General features: G+C 41.6%; 1 protein-coding gene and 2 non-coding genes across 4 annotated transcripts; 2 read left to right on the forward strand and 1 right to left on the reverse strand.

Annotated features, from left to right (window-relative positions):
• The first annotated feature begins 1,262 nt into the window (after positions 1-1,262).
• Positions 1,263-1,334, forward strand: trnaq-cug (transfer RNA glutamine (anticodon CUG)). The gene has a single exon. It is a non-coding gene; the product is annotated as a tRNA-Gln (tRNA).
• mrpl58 (mitochondrial ribosomal protein L58) lies at positions 1,334-3,904 on the forward strand. Of its 2 annotated transcripts, none has more exons than XM_033611058.2 (6): positions 1,334-1,663; positions 2,255-2,279; positions 2,381-2,440; positions 3,101-3,183; positions 3,438-3,617; positions 3,702-3,904. In XM_033611058.2, the coding sequence occupies exons 1-6, from the start codon at positions 1,502-1,504 to the stop codon at positions 3,780-3,782; spliced, it is 591 nt and encodes a 196-aa protein (XP_033466949.1). In that variant the 5' UTR covers positions 1,334-1,501; the 3' UTR covers positions 3,783-3,904. The 2 variants fall into 2 exon arrangements, with proteins under 2 accessions (XP_033466949.1, XP_033466950.1); XM_033611059.2 differs by having other exon boundaries at positions 1,343-1,663; positions 3,438-3,607.
• A 1,455-nt stretch (positions 3,905-5,359) lies between these two features.
• On the reverse strand, positions 5,360-5,432 carry trnar-ucg (transfer RNA arginine (anticodon UCG)). The gene has a single exon. It is a non-coding gene; the product is annotated as a tRNA-Arg (tRNA).
• Between the last annotated feature and the right edge of the window lie 7,205 nt (positions 5,433-12,637).

Below are 12,637 nucleotides of genomic sequence, written 5' to 3' on the forward strand. Positions count from 1 at the left end.
AACAACTGTTAAGAGGAGACTGCGCCAATCAGGCCTTCATGGTCAAATAGCTGCTAGGAAACCACTGCTAAGGAGAGGCAACAAGCAGAAGAGATTTGTTTGGGCCAAGAAACACAAGGAATGGACATTAGACCAGTGGAAATCTGTGCTTTGGTCTGATGAGTCCAAATTTGAGATCTTTGGTTCCAACCGCCGTGTCTTTGTGAGACGCAGAAAAGGTGAACGGATGGATTCCACATGCCTGGTTCCCACTGTGAAGCATGGAGGAGGAGGTGTGATGGTGTGGGGGTGTTTTGCTGGTGACACTGTTGGGGATTTATTCAAAATTGAAGGCACACTGAACCAGCATGGCTACCACAGCATCCTGCAGCGACATGCCATCCCATCCGGTTTGCGTGTAGTTGGACGATCATTTATTTTTCAACAGGACAATGACCCCAAACACACCTCCAGGCTGTGTAAGGGCTATTTGACCAAGAAGGAGAGTGATGGAGTGCTGCGGCAGATGACCTGGCCTCCACAGTCACCGGACCTGAACCCAATCCAGATGGTTTGGGGTGAGCTGGACCGCAGAGTGAAGGCAAAGGGGCCAACAAGTGCTAAACACCTCTGGGAACTCCTTCAAGACTGTTGGAAAACCATTTCAGGTGACTACCTCTTGAAGCTCATGGAGAGAATGCCAAGAGTGTGCAAAGCAGTAATCAGAGCAAAGGGTGGCTATTTTGAAGAAACTAGAATATAAAACATGTTTTCAGTTATTTCACCTTTTTTTGTTAAGTACATAACTCCACATGTGTTCATTCATAGTTTTGATGCCTTCAGTGAGAATCTACAATGTAAATAGTCATGAAAATAAAGAAAACGCATTGAATGAGAAGGTGTGTCCAAACTTTTGGCCTGTACTGTAGCTATGTGTATATGAGCTATAACAAATGTATTTGAAATTATTTCCCTGATAGCTCTAACCAAACTAAAAACCGAATTGCAATGTGTGTTATAATTCTTGTACCGGTTGCAGTCTTTGTCTTTGCACGTTAGCTAGCAAACTATATGGTTATTTTTATTCTGGTCATAGCTGTCATTTCTATTAACTGTCATAATCTGCTACACAACAAATGGTTTTATGTCATCGCTCTTTAAAAAGCACTTTCATGCAATCTAAAATCGCAGTAATGTTTTTGTTCCAAATGCTTTAATCTGTCTCATGTCATATTCCATATGTTAATATTCATATTTATGTCTTTTAGGTTCTTTGCGTATGTGGTTCCATGGTGTAATGGTTAGCACTCTGGACTCTGAATCCAGCGATCCGAGTTCAAATCTCGGTGGAACCTGACTGTTTTTCGTTTTTCGGCTAACATCTGCCACAGCGGGAAACCGAAGTAAAATACAGTGTGTTTCGGCAGCATGCGAGGCTATTCTCCGGTACACACACATACGATTCCAAAAGTAGCTTGGCGACAGCAGCAGTTCACTCCCATTGTAACGACGTCAGGCCAAGATGGCGGCGCACATAGCACGACGATCTTATTTACTTTGTAGTAGTGTAGGAGTAAAACTGTTTCCACAACATGTCAAACTAAGGAGTGTCGAGATAAGAGACATTAACAAAGCGTTACAGCTGAGTGTTGGATACGGGACCCGAGAGACAGACATCACACAGGTGAGTTAAAACACTAACAAATGCAGCCATCGTTTATGAATGTCACGTCAAACTCTCTTATTATAGCGGGATTAAACAGACCCCCAGTAAAAACATGAGTATTGTTATTATTTGTTTAAACACAAAAGACTTTGTGAAGCCATCTGATAAGTTGTGCTGACGTAGATATGGAGTATGTAATTATACATACATATTAACCTCATTCAGGTATCACATTATTGTGCGGTCCAAACGAGACGAGCTCCCTGTATATTGTGCCACATTTTACACCCCAGCGACACCACAGATTTAAGGGGCAAAGAGGTTGAGTCTCAGGACAGAGGGGAGCAGGAGCAACGGATAATGAAGGGATGAAAAGATAGCCATGTGCTGACAGACAGCAGCAGCTGAGCTTTTCCCTTGACAAACCTCCAGATGTCACTGTTGCATTGTGGTCAGACTTGTGAATGGAGTTTGCTGTGACATCCTCTCCATGTAGCAGTCAAGAGATGATAACTAAGATGACACAAGTAATATTGGGAAAAAAATCATAATGCTGATCATATCCTTGGTGTACAGTTAATCAGTATAATTATTTTATTATTTTTTCAGGACACACAAGTCCACATCCCAGTGGGTAAATATACAAATATATATTCACTTAAGCAGAATAACAAAGTATTTTCATTACAGATTTGTATTTTTCAGCAATATGTTTCTTCTCCTCCTGGCTCTTAGATCGTCTGAGAGTATCTTACAGCAGAAGCAGTGGTCCTGGTGGTCAGCACGTCAATAAAGGTTCTCAGAATTTAATTTCTTTATTTTAAAGGTCCTTTGTGTAATATTTAGGGGGATTTAGTGACATCTAGAGGTGAGGATTGCACATTGCAACCAGCTGAACTTCTCCAGGTTAGAATTCCTCCAGTGTTTTTTGTTCAGGAATTTTTTAAGAGTCGAATTACATTTAGAGGTATCCTCCTCTCCAAAACAAACAAACCAGGTGACTTAAACTAGTAAAAACACTCAATAAAGCAGTTAAACAATCAGACACTCTCGCCATGGACTATGGTGGCCAACAAAAAAATGTGAATGGCCCTATCTAGAGCCAGTGTTCGGTTTTTCTGTTGCGGGCTACTGTAGAAACACATGGCAATCTCCTTGGAAAAGTGCCCATAGATAAATATGGTTCATGCTAAGGTAACAAAAACACAACAATTCTTTTTTTCAGGTGATTATACACTAAGAAAAAACATACTGATTACATTATATTCCATTTCTGTCAATATATCACCCTAAATCCTACACACTGGACCTACAAATAATTCTTCTTAGTAGAAAAGACTACATATATGTGCTAAAGCGACAGGTGACTCCTGACAACTTGTACTAGGCCTTGACTCTTAAATCTGCTCTATCTGCACACTATATTCCTTTTTGTAATGTCTTCTCAATCCACAGTCAGCACAAAAGCAGAGGTCAGATTCCATGTGAAAACAGCAGACTGGATCCCAGAAGATGTTCGACAGAAAATCTTTGAAAAGGTTTGTTTTCAATTGCTGTGCAATCAGAATAAAATTGTTGATTACAGTCAAATACTTTTGTATGCAGCTGTGTTATTGTAGTTGTCAACAAAAAGAAATGTATATTAGATTTCCACTGAATTTTCTCTTATTATTTTTCTCCAAAGGATCATTGTGTTGTCAACAGAAAAGCCATACAATTAGTGTTTGAATGACTTCTGAATTTTGAATCTATATTTAGACCAACTGTACACATTATCTGCTTTGTGGCACAGAACAAAAACCGCATCAATAAGGCCGGGGAGCTGCTGGTGACCTCAGAGCTGAGCAGGAGTCAGCAAAGAAACCTCTCTGATTGTATACAGAAGATTTCTGCCATCATAGCTGAGGCCAGTGAGAAGCCATATGAACCAACAGCAGAAGACATAGCTCTTAGGGCAGCCAGGTACTTCCCAGTAAGCAGAGCACAGTGTTTCCAATCCACATTGATTATGAATGTGTCTTATATGTGTGTGTTTGATGTGAAATATCTTGTGCAGGTTAGAGAAGGGGAACAAGGAGCGACTCAAACAGAAGAAGATCCATTCAGTTACCAAGAAGAGCAGACGAGTGGATTTTGACTAATTGATAGACCTCTACCTCTCATGACTGTATTTTCAGTATTTCCATACTATTTAAATGTCCACTGTAAATTATTTGGTCTTTATATTTCTGCACAATAAAAGTGAGTAGCAACATTTTTCATACTGAATACCAGAAAATCATAAAGATCAGTGTGAGATGATTTAAAGTAAACTACTCCGACTGTATACAGGTGATAAACAGCATTCTGTGACGCATCAGATTCTGTGATCTGCATAGGATTTTCTGTTGTATTTCCACTCCAAACATATTTATCACACTGTATTACATGAATAGCTATTATTCAAAAATTGTGACCTTCAGATGTTAGAGGGGGAAAAGATAGAAGTGATAGCACAAACTTTAGTTTATAGGTCTGTCTGTTAAATATCAACAGGTCACAATATCACAATAATTGGCTGAAACTTAGGTCATTTTCATGTAGTTGATCCTCTTCTGGAGGAAGAAATATGACTTGGGCGTCATTAAATAAATTAATTAATGAATAAAATAAATATATACAGTAAATAATGATATCAATAGTAAATACATACATAAAAGCTGATTAAAAAAAAGAAATGTCTTAATTTTATTAATACAATTTTTACACATAATTGATTTAGGACATTTATTTATTTTTGTTGTTAAAATAATTTGTATGTTGTTATTTAATGATTGTTTTTTATTTCAGCATTTGTTTATGCATTAATTTTCCATTTCTGTACTTTTTAAAATAAATCTATTTATTTCAACATTTGAAGTCCTTTTGAAAGACAAAAAAATCTCTAAGCATTAACAAGTAAATATATTTATAAATAAATACAGAAATAAATTACAATATTCCTGCCACAGAATACAGCCTGCAAATACAGCAGTGTCTGAATGAAGGGAAAGCAGAGCTAAATTAAAACAGAAGTCTCAATGATGTGATCACCTTCACATATAAAGTTGCCAATACGAACAGAAGAAAACGATTAGCAGAGGATGGTTTCGATCCATCGACCTCTGGGTTATGGGCCCAGCACGCTTCCGCTGCGCCACTCTGCTCTATACACATAAGACGGTGAGGTACATAATTATTTTTTCCATTTTTTGGTTATGTTTATTCTGTTTTGATTGTGTCCTAATGTGATGTATGCTAACTGCGCCAAAGTATCTATTGTTGTTTCTGTAGCTAAGTGACTATTACGTGACTGATTATGATTTTTGCCATTACTGTGACTTTACGTTAACTTAAATGAAATGTTAGCTAACCTAACGTAGCTAAGTGCACTTTCACCTATTGCTAACGTTAGCTAACTAGCTTGTTCTTTTGAGTTTCACGGCAGAGTTAATCCGAAATGTTGCATTGCTGTGTGACGGCTAGTTCGCTTAAATTGTCATAACCAACATTAGCATTAACGTTAGCTATCAGGAGTTATCTCCATTCATGCTTATCAATAATTCATGTGTGAGTGACAAGCGAGATATCACTTACATGCTTTAGCCGCTGAGCGTCGTTTAACCTATCGCGGATACAACGATTAAGTTATGATACAACCCTATTGTAACACAAAAAAATAATGTGAGCAAAAGACGACCACGAAGGGACTCGAACCCTCAATCTTCTGATCCGAAGTCAGACGCCTTATCCATTAGGCCACGCGGTCAGATTAACATAGGAGCCACCTACTGTACAAATTCTTACATGTCTTCATTATATGTATCATTTACTTAGCCAAGGTAGTCCACGATAAAATCAATTTCATGAATACATGAATTTCCAGAGGAAAAAAGCTTTGCACACCTCAGTCACTGTTGGAAGCACTTTCAGGTGAGATAGGGTCACTAACTTTAAAAGGGGACCCATCTAGCAGAAAAAAACTTTGGACAGCGCCCTACTACGACAGCCCTCAGCATGCACCTGTTAAAATACACGTCCGTGAACTCGAGCTGCAGCAGCTCAGTGGCAGAGACACAAAACAGACCACCACGCTCAAGAGGGAGAATGAGGCTGTAACAGCTGTGGTGGAGCAGTTAACAGGAAATGCAGTTTCAGGCCTGTGATGGATGGGGCTTCCCCCCAGCAGGCCAGGATTCACGTTCCTGAGCTGCAGCTTTGGGATACTTAAATAATACAAATAGACTAAAGATGCAATCATACTTCGTATATGTTGACAAGACTGATATATATTCAGGGGTGTGGGTTTTATCAGACACCTAATGAGCAGACGGCCACATCTGGTGCTGCAGCTGGCCCAGCTTTGACAACAGCTGCTGGCTCTGCTCTGCTGCAGTTCCTACCAGTGATGCTGCAGCCTCTGCCAGACAAGTGTCATCTAAACTAACCTTTGAAATGGCCCTAAGCAGTACTATCTTTTCAGTTTGCCAAAGCCGCAGTTTGGTGTTTTACTTTGCTCAGCACTGAAGCCTCAATAGGAAACCTGCTCAGGTATGATTTTAAATATTGGTTGTTGAATGTGTCAGCCTTTTTCTAATACTGTTCACAATCCTTAAAGATAAACTAGGATCTGTTACAGTTTTTATGAATCTCATAGTCTCAGGTTCAACTTAACTTTATCATCCCTTTAAAGGATATTCTTTTCTATCCACTGTGACATTTTATGATGATAAATAACGCTGGTTTGCTTATTAGTAGCATGGAAGATGACCTGGCACAGACAAAAGGAATCCCACAGGCTAAATGCACAAGGAAGGCAGGGTAATGATGAGGGACAGGTGGAACTAAACAGGCCAGTAGGTATCTTCTGGTGTGAATGCCTTACCACCTATTAAAGTTTATATTTTTCTGCCCCAAACACAGAGTAGTGATGGGATTTCTCATTCACTTGTGAGAGCTGGTTCTTTGGCTCTTGTTCACTTTGAAGAGCCGGTTCAAAGATGCAGTTCGTTCGTTTTCTTTTTTGTTGCTGTTTTTTGCTGTGTGTGCGTGCGGGGGGTGTTAGTGGGCTCAACGACGAATTGTATTGCTGATTTATCACATCACGTGATCTGGATATTGTAACGTGGACCCAGAATAGACTCCGCAGATATAAAGTTTGGTGTAGCCATAGCAACGCCCTTTATAAACAACAAGCCTGTCAATACAAGCAAGTGCTAGCGGATAGTGGGTTAGCTTCCTACTGCTGGTTTCTAACCAAGGGGGGTCATCAACACGACGTGAATTAGGAACTGGCTCCTTCAGTCTAAAGAGCCGGTTCCTAAAAAGCAAAAACAGGAGACCCTGACAAGATCATGCAGAGCACTACTCAGCAGCTGGTTGAGGTTTTCGCAGGTCTCACTGCCACCAACATGACAGTCTGCTCAAAGATAATGTCCTTTTATTCTCTTTACCACTTTCACATACTTTGAACATAGATACAAAACTCTTCACCATACACCTCTGACTGCCTGGCATCTCTGGCACATGAGCTCCAGTTGCTCAAAAACCTCCAACGCAGTTCAACAAACAATATTCTCAGTCACACAGCAAACAACGCAACAGCAGTAGGGCTGTTTGTTTCCTGTGTGTGGCAGTTATCTGAGGGTCCAGCAAGCAACTGAGAGTATGACTAGCCAACAAGCACCAGCTGTTCTAATCAACTCACCTGGCACTGGTCTCCTAAACCATCCCCACACATCTTTGTCCTGCTGTAGTTTATTCCTATGAAGCAGGATGTGACACTGCTCCAACAGGAAAGTGGTGTTCAACACTTGCAGGAAGTGTGGACAATTCAGGACTGCAGAGACTGGGCACAGCCAGCATCAAGGCATTATCTAATCTACTGCCCCAATACAGAAGCAATGCCTGAAGAGCTGTGGTCTATCTTTGGACTTTGTTTTGGAGTTTTCTGTTTGTCTTCCCTGTTTCATGTTATTCGTTCATGTTTAATCTGTTTCCTATTTTATTTTGTAGATTCTCTTCTCATGTGTTGTGTCTGGTTTTACTTCCTGTCTTTGTGTGTTTTCTGTCACACCTGTCTCGTTAGTCTTTCCCTGTTCCCACAGTCTTCCCTTCACACCTGTTCTGTATTAGTCTTGTTTGCTCCACCCTTGGGGTCCGTCCCAAGTCTCTTATTTTTATAGTGCTACTGTTAGCTCCTCGCTTGAACCGGAAGTCGTTCGAGGTCCACCATCTTCTAGGCTGTCCCAAGTCTCTTATTTGTGCAGCGAGGAGCTAGCACTAGGAGCTAGCAGCAAGCTTTAAGCAGCTATAAGCTAGGATGGTCGAGAGTTTCCTATCCGGAAGAGTTTTTCAGCTGAACGCCATGATGTATAAATACCTGCCCTCTACATCTGGCTCATTAGAATGAGATGGCGGAGAAACAGCGCAAGTGTACCTGTTGCATTCTTTGCAATGAAACGCTGTAATTCACATGCCTACATGACTACAAAGAGTAACGTTAATGATATTTCGTGCAAGACTGTCATGTTGTAATTAAATTTATTTCATTCACAACCCGTTACGTTGTTCAGCAGACTGTCGGTGATGTGTGGCTGTTAAATGTGCAGCTGCTTGATATAACACTACGCACGCGCACACACGAACACACACACAAACACATTTGCCCATCATTAATTGTCCTGCATGTCATGTGAGTGGAATAATGTTTAATAGCCTGTAGGTAATATTAATTATTAATATTAATTAATCTTATTACTTTCATTAATGCTGTTGTAAGCTACTGTCATTACCGTCTGTCCTGCATCTCTCTCTCTGTCTGTCTGTCTGTCTGTCTGTCTGTCTCTCTCTCTCTCTCTCTCTCATTGTGTCATACAGATTACTGTTAATTTATCATGTTGATCTGTTCTGTACGACATCTATTTCACGTCTGTCGTCCTGGAAGACAGATCGCTCCTCGGTTGCTCTTCCTGAGGTTTCTACCGTTTTTTCCCCGTTAAAGGGTTTTTTGCAGAGTTTTTCCTGATCAGCTGTGAGGGTCCAAAGGACAGAGGGATGTCGTATGCTGTAAAGCCCTGTGAGGCAAATTGTGATTTGTGATATTGGGCTTTATAAAAAAAACTGATTGATTGAGGTTATTCACTCAGCAGCTGACTTGTTGAATGATGGCGAGTGGATTTAATAATAGCCTAGTGATAATAATGATGATAATAATAATAATGATAATGATGCTCATCACAGTGACAGTGGAATAGCAGGGCTACAGACCATTCTGTAATTGCACAAACTTCGACAAATGACTCAATAACAATGGTAATACATGCAAAAGTGTGTGACCAGAGTCATGACGGCGGGGGGTGGGGGCTACTGTTTTGGTCAGCGAATATAATGAGACTTGGGATGTACCCATAGTAACACCAGACGATGGCTCAGAGCAGATCCAGTGGTGCCGCCGTCATCAGGAATGGACGTCACTTCACGTGACGCTTCAGTGGAAAGGACGTCTCATGTCTCTTAAACCGGCAATGCTCACTCATCACTCCTAGCGCTAGCTCCTCGCATTTTTTCCTAGGTGGGAGGGGCTAAACAGCTAGCAAAGTCAGCTAGGTAAGATAACTAGCAGTAATTTAAGAGACTTGGGACGGACCCTTGTTGTCAGCCAATCTCTGTTTCCCTCCTTTTGCCCATGTCTTTCTTCTCCAGCTGTGTCTCGTTGTTGTGATTGATTGGATGATTTCAATCGGCTACATTAAAACTGGCTTTCTGTTTTAAACTCAAACTGTCTGTTAGTCTGGATTTGGGTCCTCCTCTGAACTGCTCACGTGACAGTATGAACTAACCAAACATGGACCCAGCAGATCTAACTCCTGCAGTAAACCCATTCTTTGGAACCTGGGGAGTCCACAGAGCCTCTATCAGACTTCCAGGTCACACATAAAGAAGTCTTGGTTCCATCCTCCCACTTCCCACAAGCTACAGTCCCAGATCAGCAGCAATCCAGATTCTCTGGCATCGGGGGTCTCGCCAGACACCACTCCTGTTCCGGCGTCAGGGGTCCTGGCAGGCACCACTCCTGTTCCAGCATCTGGGGTCCTGGTTGGTGCCACTCCTGTTCCAGCGTCGGGGGTCCTGGCTGGTGCCACTCCTGTTCCAGCATCGGGGGTCCTGGCTGGTGCCACTCCTGTTCCAGCGTTGGGGTTCCCAGCAGACTTCACTCCTGTTCTGGCAGCCACTGTGTGTGCATGCTTATTACAGATAGGGCTCAATCCATGGCTGTAGAAGTGAATGGTCTGGAAGCACATTGGTCCACTGTTGCACCTCATATGATGTCCTTGCACTGCATTGTGCATCAAATGGTGCTGTGCGCAAAACTAAGCTGGGAGCTTAAAACAACAATGGACAGCGTGATTGCTACGATTAATTTCATTCGCTCAACATCAAGCCTCCAACATCGCTTATTCTGCAAGCTACTGTCAGACACGTCTGCTGAGCATCACAACCTGCTTTTGCACAGTGACGTCAGGTGGCTGTCCAAAGGCAAAGCACTAGAGTGTTTCTGTGATTTAGGTTAGGAGATCACAACTTTCCTTAGCAAGTTAATGGCCAATGTCTGCATTCTGAACGTTATATTCAAACACCTGAATGACCTAAATGTAGGACTACTAGGCAGAGACAAACCTGTAATTGAAATTCTGTAACAGATGAGCACATGCGCAGACCTTTTCGCAACTGACTTGAGCACAGGCAGAAGGCTGCATTTTCTGACGCATTGCATCTCATCCCCGGCACAAATCATGGTTGTGATGACAGATTTCATTGCGAGGTTGAAAGAGAACTTTGCTGGTAAATTGGATGGACTTTCTCTTCCCACAGAGGTGATTGGCTTAGTCAGAGACCCATTCACTGTTGCAACAAAAGGGGACTTGTCTGCCAGAGCAAACGAAGTGGTCTATTCCATTGACGAGAGGAAATTCCTACTCTAAGTTGTCAACATGCAGTCGTCCATAACCATGGCACAGGAGCTTCGCACTAACAGGCCTGCAAAGTTTTGGAGAAATGTCAGCATACATCAGTTCCCTAATGTTAAGAAAGTAGCAATCATCACGCTCAGTATGTTTTGATCAACATGCACATGTAAATCAAGCATTTCGCACAACATTGTTAAACATTGTTTTTCATTACCTTAATTTGTGTTGGTTTCCATACTGAAAATGTCTGGCCCAGCTAAATTTCTTGGTTTTAAAATCTGGCCCAGTTGAATTTGTAATTGAATAGCCCTGCTCTACAGGTTGGAGCTGAAGTAGGGTATTACATTGACTTCACCATTGCTGCCGCTAAACAGAAGGACTTACTGTAGATGGAGCCATCAAAAGTGGTGATGCGACACCACTGCAGAAGTAAGTGCAGGCTCACACCAACCACACTCCTCTGACCTGCAGAGGTGACATGGCACAGCTGCTACAAGACATCCATAAACAAGAAAAGGAGATTTTTCGGATGAGGATGAAGGACTAGGACTAAGGACTTTACACTTTACACGCTGCAAAAATAAGGCCAGGGGAATCATTAAAGAACTTAGACACCCAGATAACTTTTCCCTGTAGATATCCACTTTGATTATCACTGTCCCACAAGACAGGCAGAGACACAGAGGAAGGACTGAAAGAGGTAAAAAGGAAGATGGCTGCGCTCAAACAGGTTTTCTAATGTCAATGGAATCACTTTATTTGAAAACAACTCCCCAGAAAAGTGGACAATACTGGACCTATTCCAGGGTTCTAACAGGCGGTCCAGTATTTTAAGACGGCTTGTCATTGCATCTTGCCGCTAAAAGGGCTAAATTAGCGCGTTCATCCTGGTGTTGTGTTTCCATCGGTGCAGATCAGAGCCAGAGGCGATAAATACCCACATCTGCTGCCGAGTCATTTGACCGGGGTGTGAATACCAGTTTAAACCTTTCGAATAAGATTAAAAGGCCAGATGTTAGTGGGTATTAGCAGTTTTTTTTTGTGCAGTGGAAAAGGGGCTATAAATGTACATTATTTTATGTGTCTCTCAATGTAACATAGCTCACGCTGATATGTGACATTTCAGTCACCACCACTTACGTTTTCCATTTTCTCCCTTCATGTATGCTAGTTGAAATTATGGTGCGTTCGTTTTGTACTCGGAGGTCAGAAATTCCCAGTTCCCAGTTGGAAGTTTAAACTTGAAAGCACCCTAAGATCGGATTTCCAACTCGGAAACTCGGAGCAACCGCATCAACCCCGACTTACGAATTCAAGATGGCTGCAGGTCACATACATAGTGAGAAAACACTCTGCTAAAGTACTGTTTATAGCAATTTTATCTTATTTGTTTTACAATAGGTCAGCCTCATCTGCGGCGTTCATCAGTTGGATGATGCATGATGCATGATGTTTTTGAAGCTGTCTATACTCCGAAAGTGCAAGGGAAACAAAGGCTTTCTTGTGGGCGTCCATGTTTTTTTCCGACTTGTCCACCGTTGTCAGCTATAATGCAACAACTGTTGTCAACTCGGAGGTGACGTCATTCCCACTTCCAACTTCCGACCTTGGAGTACGAAACAAACGCACCATTATGTTTGAAAAGAGATTGAGACACAACACGAGTGTAGGGGCTTCCCAATATCCCTTGCCACAAATCCATAGGCCCAGTATACAGCCAGTCCACAAGCTGGCTTAGGATAGGCTACAGTTAAACTTGACAGTTTAATTATAAAACTCATCAAAAAAGGGTGATATAGGTGGTGGTGGTGATGATGTAGATATGGGCAACTTGTGATAGGGAACCAAAGACTTAATCAGTTTTAATATTTTCTCCTATTTTTTATTTATTTATTATTATACATATAGTTTATAGTCTTTAACTCCACACTAAAAAGTCCCATACGTGGCTATATAACTTTAACTGTCACTGAAGCTTTGATTCCTGTGTGTTTCGTACGGGGGA

The sequence above is a fragment of the Epinephelus lanceolatus genome, chromosome 21, assembly GCF_041903045.1.
Source record: "Epinephelus lanceolatus isolate andai-2023 chromosome 21, ASM4190304v1, whole genome shotgun sequence".
In the NCBI taxonomy this organism is placed as follows: Eukaryota; Metazoa; Chordata; class Actinopteri; order Perciformes; family Serranidae; genus Epinephelus; species Epinephelus lanceolatus.

Bases quoted from the DNA above. Each gene is read 5' to 3' on its own strand.
- mrpl58 (XM_033611058.2), top strand. From the start codon at position 1,502: ATGGCGGCGCACATAGCACGACGATCTTATTTACTTTGTAGTAGTGTA. The intron at 2,280-2,380 runs GTAAATATACAA...CCTGGCTCTTAG, and splicing joins ACAAGTCCACATCCCAGTGG to ATCGTCTGAGAGTATCTTAC. The intron at 3,618-3,701 runs GTAAGCAGAGCA...TATCTTGTGCAG, and splicing joins GGGCAGCCAGGTACTTCCCA to GTTAGAGAAGGGGAACAAGG.